The sequence below is a fragment of the Dromaius novaehollandiae genome, chromosome 6, assembly GCF_036370855.1.
Source record: "Dromaius novaehollandiae isolate bDroNov1 chromosome 6, bDroNov1.hap1, whole genome shotgun sequence".
NCBI lineage: Eukaryota > Metazoa > Chordata > Aves > Casuariiformes > Dromaiidae > Dromaius > Dromaius novaehollandiae.
In genome coordinates this window covers 31,786,000-31,811,750 of record NC_088103.1, presented here as the reverse complement: position 1 = coordinate 31,811,750, position 25,751 = coordinate 31,786,000, and the positions used below count along the sequence as shown (strand labels likewise).

The 25,751-nt window shown below is 39.3% G+C and overlaps 1 protein-coding gene across 2 annotated transcripts in view; it reads left to right on the top strand.

Moving 5' to 3' along the window:
• Positions 1-19,774, top strand: part of LOC112989791 (gamma-aminobutyric acid receptor subunit pi-like) — a 46,534-nt gene extending 26,760 nt beyond the window's left edge. For both annotated transcript variants that reach the window (XM_026111141.2, XM_064514072.1), the window contains exons 7-10: positions 1,245-1,382; positions 11,118-11,270; positions 12,267-12,460; positions 18,255-19,774. In XM_026111141.2, coding sequence (XP_025966926.2) covers positions 1,245-1,382; positions 11,118-11,270; positions 12,267-12,460; positions 18,255-18,566 — 797 coding nt within the window. In that variant the 3' untranslated portion in view covers positions 18,567-19,774. The remainder of the gene's footprint in view (positions 1-1,244; positions 1,383-11,117; positions 11,271-12,266; positions 12,461-18,254) is intronic.
• The last annotated feature ends 5,977 nt before the right edge of the window (positions 19,775-25,751 follow it).

Sequence of the window (25,751 nt, the reverse complement as noted above, 5' to 3'; positions counted from 1 at the left end):
AAACTGCCAATGACAGTGAAAACAAGATTTACATTTAGAGAATCATCAGGGAAAAGAATTTGCAGGTGAAATTGTCATTTTAAGTGCTAATCAGGACAGTGTTTCCTTGAAATTAAATTTCTGAGCTCCTGTTTTTCCTGCCTAATGTAAAAAGAATCAAAGCCATTAACATAAAAATATGAAAATGCTCCTTTATTTCTGTGATTCTAGAGCTTTGCTCTTTTTGCGGAATATACACCCTTGTGCAGTGTATTGCATTATTGTCTCTCAATGTAATTTAGTTACAATTGACTGGAGTCTAAAAATAATCATCTGCTCATGTTTCTGTCCCTAAGCTTAGCTATTAGCTTGTACAATATAAGTCTGTCAAATACAAGAATGATCAATCTAAGTATGCTAAAGGAAAAGATGTTCAAATGCTCCCTGTTAACATGTAAATTACATTAACATAATCTTGAATTAATCATATACGCTAGTCTGAAAATTGCCTGCCTTTTAATATAATGGGAATACAGAGGTATTTTAGCTGTGATTGTGTTGTATATTGACAAGTGTGTGCATAACACAGATGCCTTCTGGTAGATGATTCATGTCCCACCTAAGCTCCTCATTACTGCCCAAAGGAGACGAGGGCTTCTCCAAGGGTCCCTGAAGCCTGCTGAGATGCTGAGCTGGGGCTGTTCGGGGAGCGCCCAAGCTTCCAGGCCAAACCGCGGTCCCATGTCACGACCCAGCCGGTCTCGGAGCGAAGCCCAGGCACGCAGCAGGCTGGCCGTGCTCCCGTATCCCCTCTGATGCACACGACAGAGGACCAAGTGCCCTGTGGCTGGGTCTCAGGTCTTACCAGCTGGGAAACAGGCTCCAGGCATGCTCAATGTTCAGTCCAAACGCTAGCAATGCTGTAGGTCCTGAAAACTGGGGTTCTTTAAAGCTTAATAGCTTTTGCCTCTAAAATACCATGTGGTACTAATCTCTTTTGTTTATGTCATGTATACTGTAATAAAAAATTTAAAAAGGAGCACCCTTTCCTCCAAAAAGGGCAGCTTTAAATGATAAGGCTTTGCTGTTCAGTTCTGGGGAGTTTTGTTGCGAACAAGCATTATGTTCTGCCAAAAAAATTCATTGTTTATACTTAATTATACTTTTGGGCTGACAAATAAGAAACAGCTGAAACATAATTGTGCTCAGCACAAATTAATTACTGTGTAAAATAAACACTTTCGTTGGCTTATGTATCTCTGCAGGGGGTTATAACATCAATGATGTCATGTTTTACTGGACTAGAGGAAATGATTCAGTTCGAGGTTTAGACACACTCCGACTAGCCCAATATACAGTAGAGGACTACTTTACCTCAGTATCTGAAGCTGTATATGAGACAGGTAAGAATATCCTTATAACAGTTTCTGCTATCATCTTAGCATGATATTTCTCACTTTGTCAATGAGATTACATTCTTGAAACCATATGTGACTCTTCCGCACGTTACCAGCAGAGACTCAGTTAATGTAAATGTTGACAATTCATGAGCGTTTTCTTGTAGGCTGTGCATTTTCTAAAGAATAATTAAAAAAAAAAGAAATGTACTACTTCCAAGTGCAGGCAGAAGTCTTATGAAGGAAAAAGAGCCTGCGAGTTGTGCTTTTAAGCGTACAGACTGCACCGCACATGTTGCCTGGCCTGCCTGGTCCCCTGTGGTCAGAAGGGTCAGCGGAGTGGCCCCAAACCTGCTTTTCTGGCCAATGTTAGAAAACAGCTGTAGAAAGTTTCCTGTAACTACAGAATTTGACCTTATGAAAGGGTTTACTCCTGGTTATTCCAGAGTTTTTGAAAGGTAGTACGATACCTGCCAGATCTGCTTTCTGCTCCTTGAATTACTTTTAGGTCCTTCATTGCTGATCTTGACTGCATAGTCAGTTTGTCTTCTGCCCAAACTAACATGCCAACCATAAGACTGATTTTTCAAGGAAGGCACACACATCCTTTAAAGCTGTAGTTTCACTGGAGTATATGTTACTAATTCTGAATCACAGAGATAGTTTCTGTACTCTATTCTGTTGCTGGGAATTTCTACTTTAACAATGCAACACAGAGAAGCTTTATGATCTAATTTCAGGTATTAATTCAGGCTAAAAGTCAAAGTTCTCTAAGCGAATATAAATGTAGAAATGAAATACAAAATAGCAGACTCCAGGATCATGAATTATCTTGCTACTTACATAACTGACATCTGCTGACCTTTTTCCAGCTTCTGGCTAAACAACATCAGGTTCAATCAAAGGAGAATAATCCTTTGCTGCTATTCTGCCCAGAAGGCAGAAGGGTATTAGGACCTGTTCACCATACAGGAAAAGAAGTAGTAGTAAACCTGCTTAATTCTAAGTCACCTTCTTCTATCATGGAATCCGGACTCTGTCCGAAAGCAAAAAACTATATATTTTTTTTCCCCGAATGGAGTAAGAACAATTCCTAGTTAGAACTGAAGTGTTGTCAGAGGCATAGTCAGATGGACTGTGCTTCTCTTTTCAGTAGTTGATACTGTCTTCCTCCCTTTATATTGGTAGCAATCATATCTATAAAGTCAAAAGCCACTTTTTGTTTTAAAAATGTTTTAATATATACATCTTAGATTGATTCAAATTTCCCATATCTGCTTGTTTCAGTTGTCCTGTTCAAGAAAGCCACATTATCACTTGCTATGTAGTACGTTTTTAATGAAATCTCATAATACTCTTTCTATTGAGTCTTTAGGAGTTAGATGCTATTTCCTACAGATTTTCTAGGAAAGCAGTGCATACTGTAGCCCATATTAAAAGAAAAAGACCCAAATTACCCAAGTTACAAAGTGAAAAATAATGATTTGCATTTATTTAACACATGCTAAATATCTGAAAGTATTTTATAAATAACAGTTATGATTCACAAGGCTTTAATGATACTAGGAAAAAACAGTGTGTAATATTTCCTAAAATAGCAAAAAACACAATCAGGATTTGATAGTCTGTGCACTCAAACAGATAGTGCAGCTGTTGTACAAGAGAAAACTGTACGATGCAAAGCCCAGGTTCACATATAACCACTGACAGAACCAAAATTAAAATGTGGTAGTTAGCAGAATTCCTGCATAAGTAACTTATTAAGTGAAGTTAAGAAAAGGACATCATGGAATAAATGTTGTTTACAGAACACTGTGTATCACATAATAGTAATCACATTATCGTAATAGCATAATAGTTGCTTTGAATAATGTTAACTGGATTTCTGGCTAGGGTTTGGTGTTGCTTTTTTTGATACAGGATAATTTCATTTTGAACACAGGTAAATTCATTGTAATGACCACCTCCTACATGTCTTTAACTATAATCTTCATTCTGCAAATACTGATACACTCTGGGACCCGTGGAAAACCAAACACATGCATCAGTGACTGCTGGGTTATTATCTTAGCTGTCTAGCCAACGCCTCCTGCATTCTCAGACAATAAGTATAGTTACAAAGAGCTTGCCTTTCTTATTGGAAAAATAAAAGCAACTAAGGGCTGTTACAGTCTATCTTTTTGTGTTAATAATCATAGAAATAAGGCTGGAATAGACTTTAAGAACTCATTTAATCTGTTCTCATGTTCCAAGGCAAGGTCATCTGTATCTACAGCCTAGCAGATGTTTTTAGGAGTAAGTTAGACAAACTTGCAATGTGTCTACTCCACAACCTCCCTAGACAATTTTTTTTGATGATTACTACCATATTTTCCTCGTGTCTAGTCTAGATCTCCCTTGTTGCTTTTCAAACCTATTCTGCTCTGCATTGTCTACAGTAGATACAGAAGACAAATTTCCTGCTATTTTTCAGCAGCCTTTTCACTACTTCAGGACAGATGTGCCTTTCCCCAGACTAACCCTTTCCCTCCTTTTCTTCAGATAGTTTTCTAGATCTCTGCTCTTTGCTATTGTTCTCCTGTATACTTTCTCATATCCATGTTCTTGTGCAGTGCCCAAACTAGGTAGCCTGTTGCAGCTGAGACCCCAAGTAGAGAGAAGGGATTATTTTGTGTGTTTCATGAACTCTATTTCTCTTTATACATTCCAGATTGATAGTTGCTTTTCCTACAGAAAGTTACTGTGCATTGTTGACCTTGTTCTGCTTGTGATTCCTTCTGGTACTCCACCTCCTTTACTGTGGCATAGCCAAGTATTCACTGTGCTGTGTTTGGGGAGCTAATAAATCCTGTTGAAGTGTAGGACTCTGTACTTGCTTTTGTCCAGTTGCGTCTTTTTTAACTCGGGCCTTTTTTGATAGTTGTTGAGGTAGTTTTGAACTGTGCTGACAATCCTCTCTCCGCTTGGAGTCTTTTACAACTTTGGTGGGTATGTTCTGGTACATCATCCATTTTGTTAATGAGCAGTACTGGGCACAGGACCCCTATGCATCCACAGTTGATAAATGCTTCTATTTTCACAGTAAGTGATGGCTAATTAATCTCCATTAACCTTTTTTAATTAAGGAAAGAAGCAAAAAAGTCATTTAAAATTTAAGGATAATTGGCTGTTGATAGCTTTTCTTCTCCACTGACCATCAGCTTTCTCTAGTATTGCTTGCCCTACTGCAATCCTCCTGCCAAGTCAGCAGCAGCAGCAAGAAAGAAGATGGTCAATTAGCTCAAGTCTACTCTAACACATAGTCCTTGAACCTACGTCCAGAAACCTTGTGTTCTGCGTGCAGTCACGGCCAGCATTTTGATGTCTATCACAAATCCTCCTTTACCCCCTTGGTGGAGAGGCCTCCTCAGGGCTGCATTTGACTATCAATGGCTAAATCCCTGGTGACCCATGGCTGCTCCACTTTATAAAAATCCCTGTCCTCAGGAATTTCAGCACCTTGACAGGGTGCACTTGCTCACCAGGCAGCCCGCCACCATTACATGGCGAAGGCCTTTCTTCCCCAGGTGATGGTCCCTGGGGGAATTCACATTTAAATCAACGATGAGCTCATTTATAATCAGCAATTTGAAAATCATAAAGTATGTAAATATGAAGGGTATATGAGTATAGATAGAGTTTTCTCCCACATGGAGTATACACTCACCAGTTGCAGTCTCTTGCTCTCAAAATAAAAGTATTACCTTGCTCAGCCCTACAGACCCATCTGCCCTTTTGCAAGGCTCAGGAGCCTTCCTGGGTAGCAATCAAACTATTCTATGATTCTCAGTTCTTTTTTTTTAAGGTACACTACATCGAGTAACTTACCTCATTGCCAGTTTTTTCATAATCTGTAATTTCTCTCCAGTTGCTATTTCTGTTAACATCATCTTTGCCATACGGGGTTTAAACAATCTCCGAAGCATGTTCAGTATAAACTTATCTGGTGACTCTTTGATCAGCCTCACCTAAGATTCAAGCAATTACTTATGTCTGTCACCATGTTCTGTGCAACTCGCCTATCTGAGCAATTAGCTTTATTACTCTAATCACTCTTTCTAAGCAACGTTTTCCGCTTGCGTTGAAGTTTAAGAACTTTTCATCAGTAATTCTTCTGTAGTTCTTCACAATATTTATTGAAGCAATAGAACAGTTTAGAATGAGAAGAGTTTTGGAAAATGCATGGAAAATATTACATAAAAACATATGGAAATGCAGTGAATAGAATGAATATCAAGACATAAAGTGGCTTTTGTTTGTTAACTTCTGGCAAGTTATTTGTAGTATAGACAGAAGTACACGCAAACACATGTAAAACTTTCTTCAGCATAATTGTTTTTGAAAGGTTCTTTTACAGGTAAGCTCGATGGACAAATGGATCTCCACAGATACACTGTATGAAACGATTTATTTCATTCTTAGGAAATCTGGATTTCAGTCTCTCTTTTTTGTGAAGCATTTTCATGAAGATGAATCACATCTCTCACAGAGAGAAGTATGTCATGATCTTTCATTGTCCTTAGTTCCCCTATGAAGAAAAATAGCTAGAACAGGAGATGAGGTAGTTTATAAGATCTTGACTGTGAAGAACAGAAGAAGACAATGATTGTTTTCTGAGGGAAAGACAAAGAAGGAGCTGTAATAACTTATTACCTATATATTTGCACCCTATACATCCTACATCAGTAAGAGAAGTTGCGTTACAGTTCCACAACTTGTTTGTGGGATGAAAGTGGGAGACACTAGTCATTCCCAATACTTACGTACATCTTAAATGAGCTATAAAAAATGTGCATACTGAAAATAACATTTTCAGCACATAGTTAGGACAGTAAAATTCTATTTACTGTGCCCTTAAAAGGTACAAGCAGAGAAGAAAATGTTGCATTGGTAGAGTTACACTGATGCCCTTGTGTGAGATGTACATCACACGTTTTAGCTGGCACCCAAGGGGTTAGCATGCATATTTCATGATAGAGGAGAAGGTGCTCTTTGTGCCTGACTGCACACCTCTGTGCAGGATACCAAAGTGCTGCTTACATCAACAGTGATGTGTGGCATTTTCTTATTACAGTGGAGTTCATCAAAAAGTCCGCAGGAAATAAGTGTGAGAGAGATGCTCCTGTCCCGTAACAGGAGTGGAAATTAGAAAGGAAATGCAGATGGCTGACGCTACTTATAGACTATCACTCCTCCTCCAGGCTCCTCTGCTGTGACCGTCAGCTGGGCAGAGGGGAGCAGGGAAGGGCAGAGGAGAGCAGGGAAGAGCAGAGGTGCAGCGTTCCCCGATCAGCCAGGAGTAGACACTATAAAAAAGTGATTTTGGCGTAATCAAAAGATGGATTACACCTGTGTGTTTAGTTTTGTATCTGTTCTCTTGGGGTGCTGGGATAGTAATTTTGATAAAACCATCATTATCGTGGTACTAGCTATACAATCTGTGAGATGGGCAGTGCTGTAAATTAGAATGTCATTTTAGAAGCCAAAGCCAAATTTCAAAGGCAAGCTGTAAAGAGGTGTAAACTAGCTTTTCTTGCACTGTCTCAGACCCTAGACCTACTCAGCCACTGTGAAAGGAAGTCTATGCTGGTGTAACTTTTATGCTACTAAAATGAAAGTAGTTAGATGGACCAGCTGAAATTTGATTTTCCTCAACCTCCTTCCACTTTCTCAGGTATTTGGTTTTAAAGCGGTAGAGAGAGCTGGAGTAGGTGTAGAGACTATAATCTTCTATTCAAATTTGTGCTTCATCTACAAGATAAAGCCACTGTCTAGTTTTGTACTTCTGCACTCTAGTAAACTCTGTAAAGGCAAAGTGACTTGGCTTAACGTTCTTTCACTATGGAGTAACTCGAGCAGAATTACCTCACATTGGACAGGTTAAGAGTGCATATTGGTTTGGGTTCAACTCCTACTTGACAACCTGTTAAAATGCAGTAATTTGATTGTTTTATAAGCCCTAAAACTGTGCCTTTGCTGCATTAGCTATCTGCACAGAGATTATCTGCATCACATTATTAAATTTAGATTAGAGCAGTCACAGACTGAGGTGGCATACACATGGGCCAGAAACTTTGATGTCACTATGACACTTCAAAAGTGTCTTTTCACTTTAGTGCAAAGATTTTGTTGTGAGTGAGAATAAAGTGAGGGGCAAACCTGACGGTTTTCCAGAGTTAACATGAACCATGCTTGAGTTAACTCGAGTAAAGGCAGGCCTAGGATTACATGATGCTACGTTTCACTTTTGATCTGACCATCTCGACTGATGGCATCACAGTCTTGGATCTGCAAGTCAAAGGCAATGAGGTGAGGCGACTGTACGTCCTCTACATCTCATATGCATCTACCATAATAGTGGTAGGGAATCTGTCATTTTTTTAAATATAAGAGCTTTTGGTCCATGCTAAGCATAGATGAGAAAAGGACTGTAATAGTTCCCTGACTTTATTTTGTGCCATTGCTCATTTCTTTAATATACTAAGTATCCATTGCATACTTTTTCTTGCCTCCCTCTTCCTTCATTTTATTATAGGAGCTCAAATGAATTCTCTATATAGGTTGCCTCAAAATTTCCATTATAAAAGCTCTTCTGAGCTCTTTAGAGAAATGTTGACACTATTATTATCATGTCCACGATGCATCTTTGGAACTTGGCAAGCAGAAAGCCTTAAGGTTAAAGAAATGCCTTCTCTTTGTTCACTGAAAAACTACTCAGTTATAGGCTGTTACATCTCTGTTTCTCTTTGTTGTTTGCATTGCTTCAGAAATTTATGGCATCAGGAAAAATAACACCAATGAACACAGGAGCATTCAAAAGGCTTGTCTACACTGAGATATTACAATAGAATGGCAAAGTGTGTCTTTCAAGTTTAATATTTTGAACTAACTTCCCATGTACACATTGACTTTTATACTAAGGTGAACTGAAATACAGTTGCAGGAAGTTTATGAAAAGAGGATATTGCTGTACAACTATTCTGTATTAGCTATTTCAGGATTTTCCTTCTTGTAGACAAGCTCTAAGGATGAACCAAAGGAACCTCTGGGTGCCTGTAGTCTGATCTTTTCACCCCCTTTCCTGGGTACATGGCACTACATTCTCTAGGGTCAGCATGAAAGACAAATGACTTGGGGAGAATATAGAGTGCCCTAGACCCTCTACAGTCTTCTGCTGAGGGTTTGCATCCTCTGCACTCTCACATGAGCTCTGGATTGACGTCCATCCCTCATGCAGGGAGGCTGCGCCGTTGGCCTTGGTGTTCCAGCTGCAACTGTGCTGCTGTGCTGACAGTTCAGAGAACAAACACTTTATGGGGAATCTTGTAGTTCTGCTTAAAATGATCTCTGTTTGGATTTTTAATTAAATAGCAGGCCGGAAGATTGCAAGCAAAATTAAAATCCTTAACTGTTTTTATTTAAGTTTCAAATGCTTGCTCTTGTACATTAGGAAGCAGCAAATTTACAATTGCTTGTCCAGCCTTAATTCTCTTTCCACGAACATGCTTCATGCTATAGTATTTTTATTGTACAATCTCACAGTATTTTTCCCTAGTACAGCTGCTTCATTTAGTGCAAGGATGGATGCAGAAAGAGGCAGAATTAATGTTGCACAGTCAACTGTAAGTTTTGCACTTCCTAACTTTTGAGTGCTTTAGTTTGGTCTGCTCTACACTAGAAATCAATTTTGGTGGGCAAAATGACTTTTAATGATATAACTGTCAGGTAAAAATCACAGTTCTGATAGTTACACCAATTTAGTGTTTCTCTTCTCATGTAAAATTGATGGTAGCAATATAAAGCATCTTTGAACCACCTGCCTGATAGGGAGAGTTAAAGTCCACTGTCCATCTTTGGATCCTTTTTTCTAGCAGTTAGAAACTTGAAGAACTCATTATGTTGAGCTTATGAAGAAGAACCCTGAATACAATATATTCATACCTTCAGAAGGAGAAAGAACTGTCTAACAGAGGATTATTTAATCTAGTAGCGAAAAGGCAGAGTCAACATGGCAGAAAACTAAAGTCAGGTTAAGATGAGAAATTAGGCAAACATTTTAACAGGCAGAATGATTTTAATCATTGTGACAGATTCCTGAGAGAAATGGTGGATGCTACATTTCTTGATATCTTCAGATTAAATGTAGATGTCTGTGAAAGATGAACTTTAATCCAAACAAAGTGATCGAGTTCAAAGGATTGGGTAATTGGAGAAATGTAATGGCCTGCGATTAGGGTCAGACTAAGTAATCCAGTGATCCCTTCTGGCTTTAAAAATTCTATGGAATTTTATTGTTTTCTGGATGCAATTCAAACAATATTTTTAAAACCTGAGATTTAACTATCTGTTTTCTAGGCTGGGAGCATTAAGGCATTTCTCGATATCCATTAGTTGCACTTTAAGCTTTTAAGAGTACTCTTGTTTGACTTCATGTCTCAAAGCGCACCTGAGGGATGTGCAAATAGCCTGCTCATGCACATACTCTTGTTGCTAAAGTGCATTCACAGTTCTATAGTTCAGTCCTGACTCACAACATGCAGCGTTAGCAACAAACATATGTCCTGAAGATCATCATTTGTTGCATAAAAATAGATGAAGCCAAAGCCATCTGACCACAGTATATGCAAGCATTACTCCTTCACTGGTATTCTGGCACAAGTACTAATCAAAGAATTTTGTTAAAAGCATTAACACTTAATTTTGTACGTCCGAATAAAAAGTCTGCTCTGCAAATTAGGTTAATAAAAAAGAAAACTTTTGCTTTACTTTGATCCATTGGACAGGTAACAGTTTCATATCCAACACTGCAGTTGCCTAAACATAGCCAAATTTTGCTCGGTTGGTGAGCTGAAAGGCAAAGTCAGGCTTTGCTTATCCATGTGTTAATCCCTGAGGAAACCCAGATCTGTTTTTGATGATGTGGGCCCAAACTTTCAGCTTCTGGAAAGAATCCATTTGGGCCACAACAGTGACACTGCTCAGAATAACATCAACACTGCAGTGCACTAATGTAAAGAAAAAACGGACAGGGAAGATGCAAAGGCAGGGCTTGTTTTTAAGTGGAATATGAGGGTTAGCTCAATAGTATTGGAGAAAGTATCTTTCATTTGTATCTTGAGCAATAGTAATTCAAAAGAAAAGCAAAATAAACCAGATATGTGTGGCAGTTAAAGATATGGATCCATGTTAACTTCATGAAATTATAATAGTTTATGTTAGTTTATATAGTAGTTCATTGTAGCAGTTGTTACGAATAGATATGGCTAAATACATAAGTAAATTCAAATTCTTCTCTTTACCTAATGTTACGTGATGAAATGTCCTTTCTGTGCACTGGTGGATTTATTTCTTCCTTTGCTAATCCCCGCTGAATTTCCAGGTCAAGACATCTTTAATGAAGCTCTGTATATGAATGGCTGGGTGTTACATATTTGATTTTTTTCATTTAATTCAATATAGAGTCTTCATGTTAGAATTTTTCAGCACTGTGTTTAATTTTTTTTCCAAGCTTGTTTGTTAAGCTTTTACTGCATAGTAACGTACAATGGAAAATGAACATGTTTCTGATAGCGTTCAAGAATATATAAAGAGAATCAAAAATAATGCGGGTTGATAATTTAAAGATTAATTTTTTCTACAATGCACTGTCAAATGTGACTTTACTAATCAGTCTTAATACTTTGTTTCCTGCTTTTTCCACAGGACGTTATCCAAAACTAGTGTTTCATTTTGAACTCAAGAGAAACATCTTATATTTCATACTAGAGACATATGTACCATCAATCCTACTGGTTGTGCTCTCTTGGGTATCATTTTGGATAAGCCAGTCGTCAGTTCCAGCCAGAATCTGCATAGGTGAGAAGCCAATAAAACAAAACAAAACCAGCATTAAAACATTAGGATGTGTTTATTGCACATATATGGCATCCATTTCCGAAAGAGGCAGACACTTCTGTGTTTTATGGAATGACTTTTCTGGTTTGCTCTCTGCGGTACGTCATGCAGATTCCCCTTGGCGCCTCGCTCTTCGTAAACAAAGCAAACGTCCTCAGGAGCAATAGGAGACTTGGAGGCAGGGGAGGCTGCGGGAAGTCATTCCAGAAATCATTTCAAAATATTCAAGCACATGTCATGGACAGACAGAATTATGAGGCATTTGTGAGGGTGGATAATACCTGCTAATTAACATATGAATAATGAGAGAATTATAAGAGATTAAATGTAATTAATTTTAAATAAAGGAAATTCTTAAGGGGAAAGAATGCAAATCAGTTCTGATCAGACAGCAAGTGGAATAGGAAAAACACTTCTATAGAATAGGTAAGAAAGAAAAATTTCGCATCAGATGAGGCCACTGGGCAGCTATAATGAGCAAACTGATAGCAGCATTCCCGACTTTCCCCGTCAGTCTCAGCTGTAATTTCTTCCTTCTGTAGTTGTAAGCAATGCTATAAGTTCTTACAAAGAACATGCTTTTATATTGGGATAGGTAGTTTCTGGCTGATTACAAAAACGTGTTACCTTTTTAGTCTAGTCTGAAACTTTTAAAGGGAGAGTTTACATAATATTATAATAACAATGCAGTAATAATAAATACACATCATGTGGCATCTGAATCTCTCTCATGTTAATTTCTAGTATTCTCAGTTCTTTTTTTGGAGCATTTTCAAACTTGTATCTTCAGAATTACAAATGCATTTAAAAGTCTTATTTCCAAAACATAACACATTAAATGCTGTGGCATATTGGTAGTTCACAAAGCTCAGGAAAAACTGTCTTGCAGCTTTTGAGATGTAGTTGAGGGCCTCATTACATTCCTCATTTTATCAGAACTTATTTTATGTTCCACAGGTGTCACCACGGTCCTTACTATGACAACACTTATGATGGGAGCCAGAACGTCACTCCCTAATGCTAACTGCTTTATTAAGGCAATTGATGTGTACCTCGGCATCTGTTTTAGTTTCATCTTTGGAGCTTTGTTAGAATATGCTGTGGCTCATTTCTGCACTCTGCATCGACCCATTTCGAAGGAACTTAAAAAGGTATTTTAATTCTTTTGTCATTGTCCTGCAAAACAGACTTCAACATCTCCTGCTAAAGAGAATGAATCCTCTTACTTAGTACTAATGGTAAATATATTTAAGGATTTTTGTATTTTAGAATCAGGAGAGTGAAAACACTATAACCTTCAGGGAAAGAAAAAATCATATACCTAGAACTTTTTGGAAAAGATCAGACAGGCTAAACTGAAACACCGTTCCATAATGATTCTGTTTTCTGGCATGGACTTTATGGCCATTTATCAAACAACATGTTAGCTGTGTCCCCAAAGTCATGAGCACTTGTCTTTTCCCCAACAGTGGCATACACTTAAAATTCAAAAATCTGACTGAATGCTGTGGTATGATTTGAGCCTTATTGCAAGACAGCAAAAAAGAAAGAAGAAAAGATTGTATCTTATTGCGTTTATGAAACCCTCTGCACGTGCAGGGTACATCAGTCAGTGTACCAGTAGACAGCTTAATGTGTTAGGTCTGTCAGGTAGGTGCTTGTAGCCTTCCACCTTCTCTCTCAAAAGCTGCAGCTGAGACTCGGACTGACTCACTCTTCTGCAGCGTTGTTATAGCAGCGCTGCTGCTGCTGTCGTGAGCTTGCCAGAACTGTGGGCTGAGAACTTGCATGATGTGAACCACCTTTTTATCTTGCAGATATTGTGAAATATACTTAAAATAAAAAAGGTTCAAATCAGCGTAGGCACTTCAGGACAGTTTCATGACAAAGTTTTGTCGCATCCTCCATCTGCAGTTTTTAGCACTGCTTTCACAAGCAGTGAGAAGGAAAGCACAAGAATTGGAAGCTGATTGTCTTACAGATTTTGATTACAGATCTGTGTCTAATATGCATGTTAGAAAAGAAAATTTTAATCCAATTTATGAAATTTCTGAATAATTAGAAAAAAGTTACAATTTTTTCCAAAAAGCCTGGAACATGAGAACAGCATGAAAAATACAGGAAGAAAGTTGATTGCTGTGGGGATAAATGGACAGAAAAAGAAAGATTGTCAACAATTTGAGCTAAGCTAGAACAGAGCATCACAAATGCCTAATGAAAGCTCCTCAGTTGGTTCAAGAAACAAGATACTGAGTTTGAGTAGAAAAGCTTAAAACAACAAGGATCGGCCAAAATTTGTTTATGCCTACATAGCTTAGCAACTATTATGGGATTTTGGTGATTTGAAAGTGAGATAAGCTCTGTAAGTGCACAGGATTATGGGACATTTCTTCAAACAGAGCTGTCGCCAGATCCAGGCATACTAAGAATGGTTAAAAAAGGGACACAAAGCTGAGCCACCCAATGGGTTTCAAAATACGACGTCTAACTGGGGAATGTCTAAAAATGGGCAAAAACTGGATCTGAATGTGGGTTTGATTGGGAAATCTGAATGTCATCTTTCTTGGCAAAGAAGTATCAGTGACTGCTCCCTCTGAGCATGCCATCGTGAAGAAAAAGGTTGTCATTTTTCTCATAGAGTGAAAAAAAAAACAATTTAGTGGAGGTGTTGAGTAAGAAAGTGAAATGTTTCAGTGTTTGGATGATTAAGCATCTTCAGATATGTGAAGGGCCCTTATGACCGCGCTTGCCTTAGCCTATCTGTGTTTTGTCGTTATCGAGCACAGACACTCATGCTTGCAGAGCGGGGCAAGGGATAGAGAGACAGACATGAAAACTCATGGACGATGTGCATGGAAGTGGGTGGAGGTACCGCCCTAAATACAGGAAGGAGAAAAGACTTACTGTGCAATTTTATGGGGTCCTTGCGACTGAAGGGGTGGTCTGTCACTTCAGGCATGTTTCCAGCCTCCTCCTCTGCATCAGTACTAGAAATCAGGCAGTGAGTCAGTTCTGTTGGACTGAAAACTGCCCTAGGGGAAAAAAAATTAGTCTTCTTTTAAATCATCAAGCTAATCCAACTTGCTTCTTGGCAACACAAACACAAGCATCAATATAACGGAGGGGGCAGTTGGCTGGTCCCAGCTCAGCTAAAGATTCCTTAGAGTAAGGAAAATGCCTGTCATGTCCTTTTTCTACTGTATCAAATGAGATAAGCACTGCTTTAAATGAGCAGGGCTCCGGGTAGAGCACACCTGACTTGTATTTCTTATTTCTCACAGTAAAAAACAAAACATCACAAGGCCAGAAACACTAGCTAAAATCATGCCACTGTTCAGCAGGTACTTAGCTAATTTTTATGTGAGTATCTTCTCCATAAATTTGTTCCCCTCATTATCATATTCTCTCAAGGACATAGGGTAATTAGAAATCTCACTTCTCAGTTTGTCATTTTCATATGCAAAGTTGATAGAAAATTTGCACTCAGAATTATGTAAATAAATGTAGAAGGCAAATTGAAACCATTTTGAAAATGTAACCTTCTACCTTGTATAAGAATTAGTTGTACTCTGGTCTGGTTTGCTCTTTAAAGCAGTTGGCCACTGGCACACCAAGTTTTTCTGAGGCCTTTGAGATTTCCAGTTAATAATATAAACTGGTGAAACAGCTCATCATATCCATGTGCCTGCAATGTCTTGCGTTCTGTGAACCAGGACCCACAGAGACAACTTCAAAGCTAATGACAAAAGCAGAGGAACCACCTGCTGCAAAGGAATTTGAACAAAAAGTAGCGTTCATGTCAACTGCCCAACAGATTGCCTAAACAGAGAGGTTGCCTCTCCAAAATCCTGAGTTTCTTCTCTTTATATAAAGGCATGAATTGTGTTCTTCTATAAAATAGAGAATTCCTCCTTGGACTTCATCTGTGAAACCTAAGCTTCCTCCCTTTGGCCAGAAAGAAGATAAGTTTGCAAACTGAAAATAAAGTTGCATAGAAAGGCCAGGGCAGTGTTCTGCACACTTGTCATTTCTGCGCAGGCATCGTGCAGTCTTTACAAACATCGAAGAAGCCCCAGGTGTGCCAGATGCTACAACACTCTTGCTCGAGATGTTTTTAATCTTGAATGTCTATGATATTCAGCAGAAGTGACATCTTTCCCAAATTTTGTGGGCTGTTGGATGTCAACAAACACTTCAGTTGGTATAAACAAGAGCCACAGCAGTGCATGCCATATATAGTGCTTTTCAGCTGATCTACAGTGCCTTTACTGGATGCTACTAATTCTGTGTCCAAACAGATCCCTTCTTAGTGCCAGCTGCCATTTTCACATTGAGAGCTGGCACCCGGAGAAAACTAAACAGCGTGACATTTAAAATTAGAGCCACTGTTGAACTTTCTTGCAGCCCAAATTTTAAAATGTAAAGCAGCTTAATCATTCAGCACATTCAATCCTCCACAGCCAGTGTGGAAAATCCCTTGATATTCCCAATTTATGAGACTGTAGTTTTTATAAACTAGCAGGTAGAGTTCTGCTCTGGTTCTACTCTTTCTTCTTTTCAAGCAATGCGATGCAGAACTTTTGCTGTAAACACGTCCCCGTTCTGCTGGAGAGCAATCCCCTGCACCACGGTAAACAATCAAGTACATACGCTCCGTGTGCGATATTCTCTGCTGAAGTTATAACTGCCTGTTGGGGGCTAGAAGGGAGCTAAGAACAACCTAATAAGGCATCAGCCTCCTGTGAGCTGTTCGCATGCAGCTGCGTGAAAAGAAGAATGGCACGTAGGCAATGTCCTTTCATGCTCTGCGGTAAAACTAATTCTGCACAACTTTTAGCCAGCCCTACCCGAGAGACGAATAGACTCTTACAGTGACTAATGTCCTAAATCCTGCCATTTTTGAAGTATAGAGGTTGTTTTGCGCTTTTTCCAAGAAATGAGAACACTGGAAAAAAATCAGGATTCTTCTGACAGGTTTCTTCATTACCTTTTGAAGTGCCAAGCGCATTCATGAGGCTGCGGCTTTGGGGCTTTGTTTAAAGTGCCGGGGGGGCGCGTTGCTGCGAAGACCGCCCCTGCCGTCCCGCGTGCTTGGCTGAGCCGAGCGAGCCTTTTGAAGTAGGAGAGGTGGGTATTTATAATGCAGTTAGGCCCCAAGTAAAACTCCAGAGTTGAGTTTTGTGCTACCCTGGGGATTGTTTAAGGTTCCAACTGGAATTTTATGGATTGATCCTCTGTGCTTTATAGGCTGATTTTTATCTTGGCCTCTGGTTTTAAAATTCTCACATACCTGCAGGAGGCTAGATGGAGAATGAACAAGTTTTTGTAGTCAGTGTATTCTTGGGATGACACATTGTGTTCAGCAACATTTATCTCTCTCATATAAAATATACAAGATTTTTTTTTTGCAAATCAAAATGAAAAGCAATAAAAACCATTTTTTTTTTTTCTAGCTCCATCTGTTCTGCTTCACTGATGCACAGCAGCCTGAGGACATTGTCCAGGCTCCACTTTAATTTTCAAGGGCATTACTAATATTAGATGAAGAAAGGGCCAAGAGCTGTGCCATTTACAAGTACCCTGGGCAGAAGAGCAATTCTGCACTGGCACGGAGATCAGTCAGGTGGCGTAGTAGGCTTTCCTTGTCTTTAATAGGTGTGAGAGCTATTTCTAAATGAGCTTTTTTATGGATGCACATGTTGACTTTTCTAAAATGCAAGGTTTCTTCTTGTTTATGCTCTATCTTCCCATGATGCAAATGGAAAAAGCTAATTGGTCAGAGAAAAGGGATTCTGAGTTCTACATTTTGCAAATAAATTTGTACCCTTTTCTTGCTTGTATGCCAGAGACTGATTTGGAAAGTGAAAAAAGCTTCACAAGAAGCTTAAAGAAAACAGTATGTAGAACTGCCTGCACTAGAACAACCCCTCCTCCTACTAGTCAAAGTTAGACTTAGTTTAGATACAAAGTTGGAGCCAGACTTTGTGGCTTGATCTGCTCGTATCTCTGCAATATCCCAAACTGAAGTAAATACCCCAGAACTTTTCAAGAAAGTTTGTATTTAGAAATGAAACTGCAGCTGATGTCTAATCCTGTGTCCTCTGAGCCAGTAACAGACGGGCTTCACTGACTTCAAAGGGTGCAGATTTCATACATGAACTTCATGGCTCTGAGCCATTTCTAATCAAAGAAACAAACCCCACCAGGAGGCTTATATAGCATTCTCCAAAGAACTGTCTTGATGCAGTGAAGCACATAAACATGCGCTTAACCTTAGCGTAACTTTGAACATAAAGCATGGGTTTCCGGACTTGAAACAAAGTACAATGAGCTATTTAGCATTGAATTAGCTGTGGGGCTTGTTTCTCTCTCTGATTCTCTTTTTTCATCATTTTGTTTTGGGTTTTTTTGAGTAAATCAAATTTCACCATGAAGCACAGGGAAGAGAGCAGGCAATTCTGCAAGACGAAGGTGTCCTGAATTCTGGGGTGCTCGATGCGGCGCGCAGCCAGCTTGACCAGCTGCCCTGGCGTCTTCCCCACCTTCTCCATCTCCAGGCTGGGGCTATGCTTTTCCCAGTTTCTAGATGTGGTCCTTTACCAGTGTTTCTCCTGAGCAGCAGGTAGCTTACTGTTGCACATTTCATGGATTTACTGCTGTCTTAAGTAAAGCTCAGTGGGCCATATGCGAACAAATCCAGCTTTGCTTTACAGTCATAGGAAAGCTTTCGCAGTAAGCTGTTGTACAAGTCAGTGTGTTTTTCCTGTATATGGAGGCTTTGAAGGCTGAAAGGAGCTGTCTGGCACGTATATGTTCACCCTTAGAAGCAAGGAGTGAGCTACAAAAAGACTCATAGGAAAATCCTGTTATTTGCCTCAGTTCTAAAGTAAGTAGGCGATGAAACATGCACTTAAGTGCCCACTGTGCTGTTTTGTTTCCTATCAGGCTGAGGATGAAGAGGCTGAGGAGGAGAGGAATGGAGTACTGGCAGCAGTTGCAAAGAGTTGCGATGTCACTGACAACATGAACAAGATTGATTCAAACAAAAACAGCAAAGCCAGTATCAACGGAAAAAAGGAGAGAAGTAAACACAGAGGGTGGAGTTCACCAATGTCAGTAATGAAAAGACTTTTCTGTATCTTTGATTGCTTCCATGTTAAAAATCCCTACCACATAGACAACTATGCCAGATTTTCTTTCCCATTGTCGTTCATCATAATAAATGTATTTTATTGGATATATTATTTGTATTTCTAAATATTTTAATCTTTAAAAAAGTTTAGAAAGTGGATACAGTAAGGGAAGTTGCACTAGGATGGGGAAGTTGCATTAGGATGAAAGGATATGAAAGGACGTCATCTTTTCAAGCATTTCTACCAAGTTTCTTGTTAGCTCACTTTCCCTCTGTTAAGTGACTGTCATCCAAAACTGACTTTCCTTTTGGCATGCTTGTCCCTTGTTGTACTATCTGTCAAAGGCCATTAAGTCCTTTCTTAATAATTTAATGATCAGCTTTGTAAAATAAGAATTTTATTACGCTTGCTTCTGAGCTGTGTTGAATACATTTAAGAATAAGGCCAGTGTTATTTTCCTGCCATGCTTTTAGTATTGCATTCCTTCTAGCTTTGTCAATAATGCATAAGTTTTCCAGATTATTATGTAAGAAAATGTGTAATTGCAGATCAAAATGGTTTAGCTTAATAGCAAAAAACAATTTTGCAATCATGGGCTACCAGCACAAACCACACCTCATGGTTGTCTTTGAAAGATCACAAATACATATCAAGTCTCTTTTCTAAATCTTTATACAGACTTCTGATAGGTATCAAGAGCATCTCTGTGGGTAAGTGCATGGCAGAACACAGAAATGGACTGGAGCCAAAAAGCCTGGATCCAGAGAGCTGCTTTCCCCAAGTGAGAACGTGCTTAGGTGTTGGCCAGTCCGTAACAGAATATGGCCATTTATCCTGATGTCTACACTCTGTACTCTGCTCAGGCACAGTTGCCTGGGTAACAATTAGCCAGAGGATAAATTTGATATGCCTACTTTTCAGCTTAGCAAATTCCTCTTGAGTTGCTTGCAGTTAAAAATTGCCCCCCAAAATGAGAAGGCTTACTTTTTGAATTCAGAAGAAAACCCCTGGATATGCAATAATTCTTGATGAGAGAACGGGAAGTTTTACACAGATGAAATCATGACCCACCTTGGAGAATAGTTACACTTGAGTATAACAGTATTTCTGAGTGCTTACTTCAGTGACAGATATTACAATACAAAAGCTATTGATGTTGCAACCTATTTTTTATACTGTGGTCTGGAAGTTTAGAAGCACCATGATTTATGTGTAGGTTGCATACATATGTATAAATGTGTACATGTGCATTTATAGACTGTTTACCTTGACATTTATGATGATCTGACACACTGCACAAATAGACGTGCATATAAAAATATAGAATATTAACACTCTTAGTCATCTTTCTACCAGTCTGGTGTTTGCAAAGAGCATCATTACATGAGAAGAAGGAAAGCGCAAAATATCAGTGTAATTTGATTTGTCCCCCCCACCCAAGAAATTCCATAAGAGTGGTATAATCATTGCACCCTGGTAGACAAGTATTGTGTTGATAAAATCCCCTCAGTATTTTTATTTTCTAAACTGGTTGAATACTGAACTAGCTCATTTGTCTGCATTTCTTATCAGTAATTCCACTTGCAGAGCTTGCTGAGGCAATAGGACTTCAAGAACAGTCTAGTGGCTTTTGCTTCCTTGTGGCTCTTCTGACATTCATATAAAAGCAGATGCATTTGAGAAATCAAGACTGCCTGTGTAAAGAGCAAGTCAAGAAAAAATGCACCTTTTTTTTTTTAACGTTCTGCTGCTACAGATTGAACATTAAAGCCTCTGTTCAGGAACACATTCTGTGAGAGCTGTTCTTGCAAATGAGTTGTGGAAGTGGACTTTGAGGTCTTGTTCCAGTTCTTTCTGCCATAAATTTAGCAGGAGACATACAGTAAAGCTCTCTAGTTTCTCAAATCCGAAGCTTACTTTAATCCTGAATCATTTTAGCTAGCCAACACGCATGTTGCAAATCACCTGTAGTGTTAACACTAAATTTGGGGTTTATGTTTACTGGAATTGTAAAGTAAACATTTACTTTTGTATCTTCCAATTAATTTAGAGATAATTCACCTTAAATATTCTTTTATAAAGCTGTCTGGACAGCTTTATTTATAGTGCAATAGCTGATGACAGGATCTGTTCTCCTAGTGGTGTGCTGGTTGTAATGAGAGTTAAAAACTGGAGTCCCCTGTGCTTTCAGAAATGAATAGGCTGCACAGCCAGATTATTTATTATTCTGGTTTGCATAATTCTGCACTAATTACAAATTTAAAAAACAAAACTTGGTTTGACATGAATATTTCCATGAGGAGAAGATGTTCCCTCCAGGGAACAAGGGAACAGATTTTTCAGTACAGTGTATGAAGAATGAAGAACATTTAAATTATCCCTCTTGAACATACAAAACTATCCCCAGAAACTATCCAATTCCACAGAGATAGCTGGAAAAGCTATTTTAAGTAAGCAGCATTAATGAAATCTTTGGAGACTAAAACTCAGAGGTAAATTAGAGACAGAGAAGTCTCTTGTAGAGCTAAGAACAGGGGCCAAAGTTCAGGCTGAGGCATTTAAGACTAGCCTCAGAAATTAAAATAGTTTTATTTTCATACATGGGGGAAAGTAAAGGCTAAATTTTGACTTCCTGGGATAATCTTCTCTCCGGTAGTTGTCTTCTCTTTCTTTTGCTTACATCAATTTTCATCTTCTCTAGTTAGGGACCTTCTCTGATCTGTGTTTAGAAATGTCCTGTCATATTTTGAGGATACTTGAGATAAATGTACAACCAGGGACACCGGTTTGGTGCAAGGAGAAGCGCTGCCAGCTGACGATGCACCTTCATGTAATTTACTTTGCTGTTGGCAGGAGGCGCACTGCTTTTGATGCAGCTGAAGGCAGCACCCAGCACAGTGAATGAATTTCCTCCCTCTGAAATATCTGCAGCTCTGGTCTTCTGGTTTAGCAGCCCTCTTGCAAGTGTCTAACCATTATGCAGCTCTGACCTTAATAAGCTTTTTGGTATTATTTTCTTAACAGACAAATCTATTAAGAAAATAAAAGCCTTTGTCAGGCTATTTCTTTAAATATATATATATATTTTAGATTTAGACATATGAAGGTATTAACCCTTGCAAACTCTCCACTTTGGCAATTTATTTGCTATGGATCAGCTATGTAATAGGTAAGTACATCATGCAACCTGTTTACTGGGATGCTGTTTAGGATCCACTGAGAGTAGCTCAAATATTCCACCTAAACTGAAAGGAAAATACTAAGAAAGATAACATTTTAAAACAGGCATTCCCTAGCTCTCTCATAAATGAAGCAGGCATTTTTAGTGGATATCGGAGCATTTATTTTAAAACATCATAAATAATTAAATAGCCCATCTGAATGCTCTAGTCAACACATATGGCAAGTATGTAAGGGCATCCATCTGTTGATCTGAGCACCCACTTCCAGCACAGTGGCCTGCTTTGTATCAGTGCCGCAGTAACTGCGACTGCTCCCTCCCCGTTCGTGCAAGGCTCTTTGCCGTTGGTGCTGTTTCAAGAGAGCCGTTATGTCTTCTGGCATGGGAAAATGTATTGAAGAAAATGATGCCCCACGTTTTCACCCTACAGTTCCAAAATAAAGTACAAAAATGACTGGGGTTTTAAACAAAAATACATCTATAGTAGAGCAGATGGAAGAGGAAGAAACAGAAAGCTGTAAACCCACCCATTTCCGCCAAGAGCTGCAGCCAGCGGAGTGGCGAAGCGGAGCGCCCCGGGTAACGCTAAGCGTGCAACGCAAGGAGGCTGCCGCACAGCTGACTTTGCTGGTACAATTCACTTCGTGCAGCAGTAGATGGAGCTAATTAACTGCTCTTCGTGACTGAATGAGCAAATATAAATGGCAAATGCTAGTTAAGGAGTACTCTAGGGAAAGGCTGTTACAAGCTGACATTTGTACTGTGATAACTAGGTCATGTTTGCAGTGACAGATTAATTAAAATCAGACAAAACAGCATTGTCGGATGAACCGTTGAGGCCTTCTGCTTTTGGTGCTGAAGTTCAGGCTTCTCAAACCCAGACTGTCCATGGCAGTCAACAACCATGTCAGCCACCTACATCATTAACATTTTCTGCACATCTGCAAAGTAGCATCGCAACCCTAATGCCTGGGGCTTGATGCCTGAATTTGCTGCCCTTATGTCTAGTTATAACATCCTGTAGGTTATAACATCTCAAATGAAAGTCTTACAGTATCTCAGGTATTTCAAAGCAGGCAGATCCTACTCAGACTGGTGGCAGTGCCTTCTGTTTTCCTAGAAAGATTTAGGAATCCTAAATAAACTTTCCCAGGTAATTTGCTGGTTCACTGCTCACCGTTGGCACCACAAGGATCAAATGAATGCTAAAACCAGTTCAATCCTTTGGGAAATTCTCCTTGAAGATGGGGGATTTTAAATGTTGGGAAGCTGAACAGTGGGACTCTTTTGGGCTGATGAAACAGGTCATTGCAAAAACAAACCATCACAACCTGAGTAATGAAGACTAGATTGAATTCTGCTTACTGTACAGAAGTAGGTGCTTGACAGTGCTTACAGTAGATAGGCTTGGCATGAGTTTCAAGTCTGTAAAGGATTTGCCATTACTCGTTATATAACTTTATAATTGAAAACAGGGGCCCACTTTAATAATATTGCCAAATTCAACTTTTCATCAGTTTCCATCTGGAGACATCTTTCTTCCCCAATCCCGTCTCACAGTCAAACTTTCCATCCTCAAAGAGAGAAGGATAAAGGGGCATTTGGGGGTGTTTCAAACTCTTGATGTGAATTTACCCATATAATTTGGGTTCCGGGTTAGGTTCCAAACTGGAAGGGACCCTATTTTCCCATTCCAGATCAAACACCGCCAAAATTTCAGAAGAAGAAAGAAATCATAAGATATTAGCACCATCACATGTGCACACAAACCGAAGCCCTGATTCATCTTCAAACTCTACACTGAATTTAAATTTAATCCAGATTTAACAACTGGATAACTTAATCTGTATTAATGCACAAACAGCCACAACTGTTGCTTCCCTTGCTATTGCAGGTAACTGATTTTGTATTCTAGACCATAGAAAGATTTGATCCTGGGGTTATTTGATTTCTCAGAAAGGAGAGGAATGTCCCTTCTCTGGTTTAAAGGCAAGTCAGGAATGGATACAGAGCAACGGCTCCCACAGCACGAACTCTTGGTGCTTGGCAGCTTTGGAAGCAGAACAAGCTGGCAAAGTTAGAGAAAAAATAACATGAAAGGATAAAATGGATTTCAAACCTGAATTACATATTGAGTTTCTCAGCTCATATGCTCCTGACCCTCCTGCTGGCATCAATGATGTTTCTATAAACAACATTCATTGCATTTCAGAAACAGTAACAAGCTTGTGAGAAGATTTGCCACTGTGGGGAAAGCTAGCATTGCACCCACTGACATATCCTGGAGCCTGTCCATGGCTGTGTCATCTGCTCCCAACAAAATATACAACAGCCATTCTGGTTTTGTCATAGATACCACATGAAGACAGATGAGACCCTGGAATGAGTTTTACTTGGACCATAACTTTTTAAAGTTAAGACCTCTAACAATATCTCATGCAGGGCAGAACACCTTTGCTGTTTGCAGGACCTGGGATCATCATCTTCATTTTAAAGACTTACAGAGATGAAAAAGAAGGGATTCTCTCCTCATTTCTTATATCCCAGTTTCTTTAGGAGTCAATTCATTCCAGCCCAGCTCCAGTTTCAGTTTATCAAGCACATGCTTTGGATGTCTGCTACTGGTACCACAAGGTACCAGAGTCTACTTGCACGTCTTCTCTTACCTCCTGCAGGGGCCCAAAGAACCTTTGGAATCCTATTTTTAGCCCCAAAATCAGCATTGAATGGATGCTGCTAATACTGGATATGCAAATTCATGCTACTCCACAGTGAAGACCTGATTCCATCCCCATCTCTTTTTCGCTTAATCCTTAATTCTGCCCCATCACTTAATTCCCAGGTCATCACCCTTTGAGCCTCATGTGATCTCCCCCAGGAAGTATAAAAGCAACATCCTGTAATTCTAGCTATGCCCCACTGTTAAACCAGTGATCTCCCTGCTGATGACCACGTATAAGTTTCCAGCAAGAGTGGTCACATAACCACAGGCCGAACGTCCAGCCTTGTGTCTTGCCCATCCAGTCACCATCTCTCATTATCTGTTTTTTGGTTTCGAAAGAAGGAATGAAGGAATGAACATCATCTTCCACCATCATTCTTTATCTTATTTTTATAAATATTGTGCTCAGGTTATATCCCTGATAATTTTTGAGGTTCTTTCATAATAAAAGATTCATTTTAAAACAGAAAAAAAACCCCAAGAAACTAAAATATGATGTGCTAATACTCCAAAGATTTTGAAGTCTGAGGCTTCCTATGCTCCAGAATCAGTTTAATTCTACTGAACAATCTTAGCACACACTGCTGGTCCACATTTTGCTAAGCCCAAAGAACATAATTCTGGAGCGATTCATGCATTTCTGTACAGGATCCCAAATGGATGCCACCTACATGGCTGCCATTGCACCCTTCCAAACCACCTATGCTTATAGATGCTCGGGTGTTAGTTCTGGTGGAGTAAACAGCCAGACTCAAAAATATGAATTTGCTGTTGTTCCGTGACTGTGCTTTCCAGCACGTTGCAGGTACTGCTTAAAGCCTGATGAAGTTTTTGGGAAGTGAGGTGATACAGCAGCCATTACGGCAGAGCTTTCTGCAGTCAGTTGCCCTATGCACCCCCAACTAAAAATGCTGTAAGAGCCCAAAAGGAAGGAGAGGAAGGTCATTTGTATTAGACCAATTTCTAATCTTTGGACCAATAATCTCCAAGCTGCATTTGCTTTGCATTGCCATGCATTAGCTTAGAGTCTTTGGACTATTTGCACCGTTGTTTGTATGATCTAGCTGTAGTCTCCTTTTCTATAAGCAAGTGCCCGTAATGGGCTGATCTGGATTTCTGTTATCTCAGATTACTTGGATTACCACATTGTTCTTTACCAGCAGAGCCAAAAACTGTTTTTGTATCCTTTGCATCTCTGCATATGCATATATTTTAGTTCTGGCATTTCCCTTCACTGAAGACCCTGCGTTGTTCTTTGGTGATGTCGGGTCTCCAGCTGCACTGCCATGCTGCATGAAAGAAGACAGAGGGACAAGACAAAATCATCAATTTTAATGATATTTCAGCATCATCCTGGTCCTGTGTCATTCCGGCGTACACTGCAGCCATCAATCTATGTTTGTCTA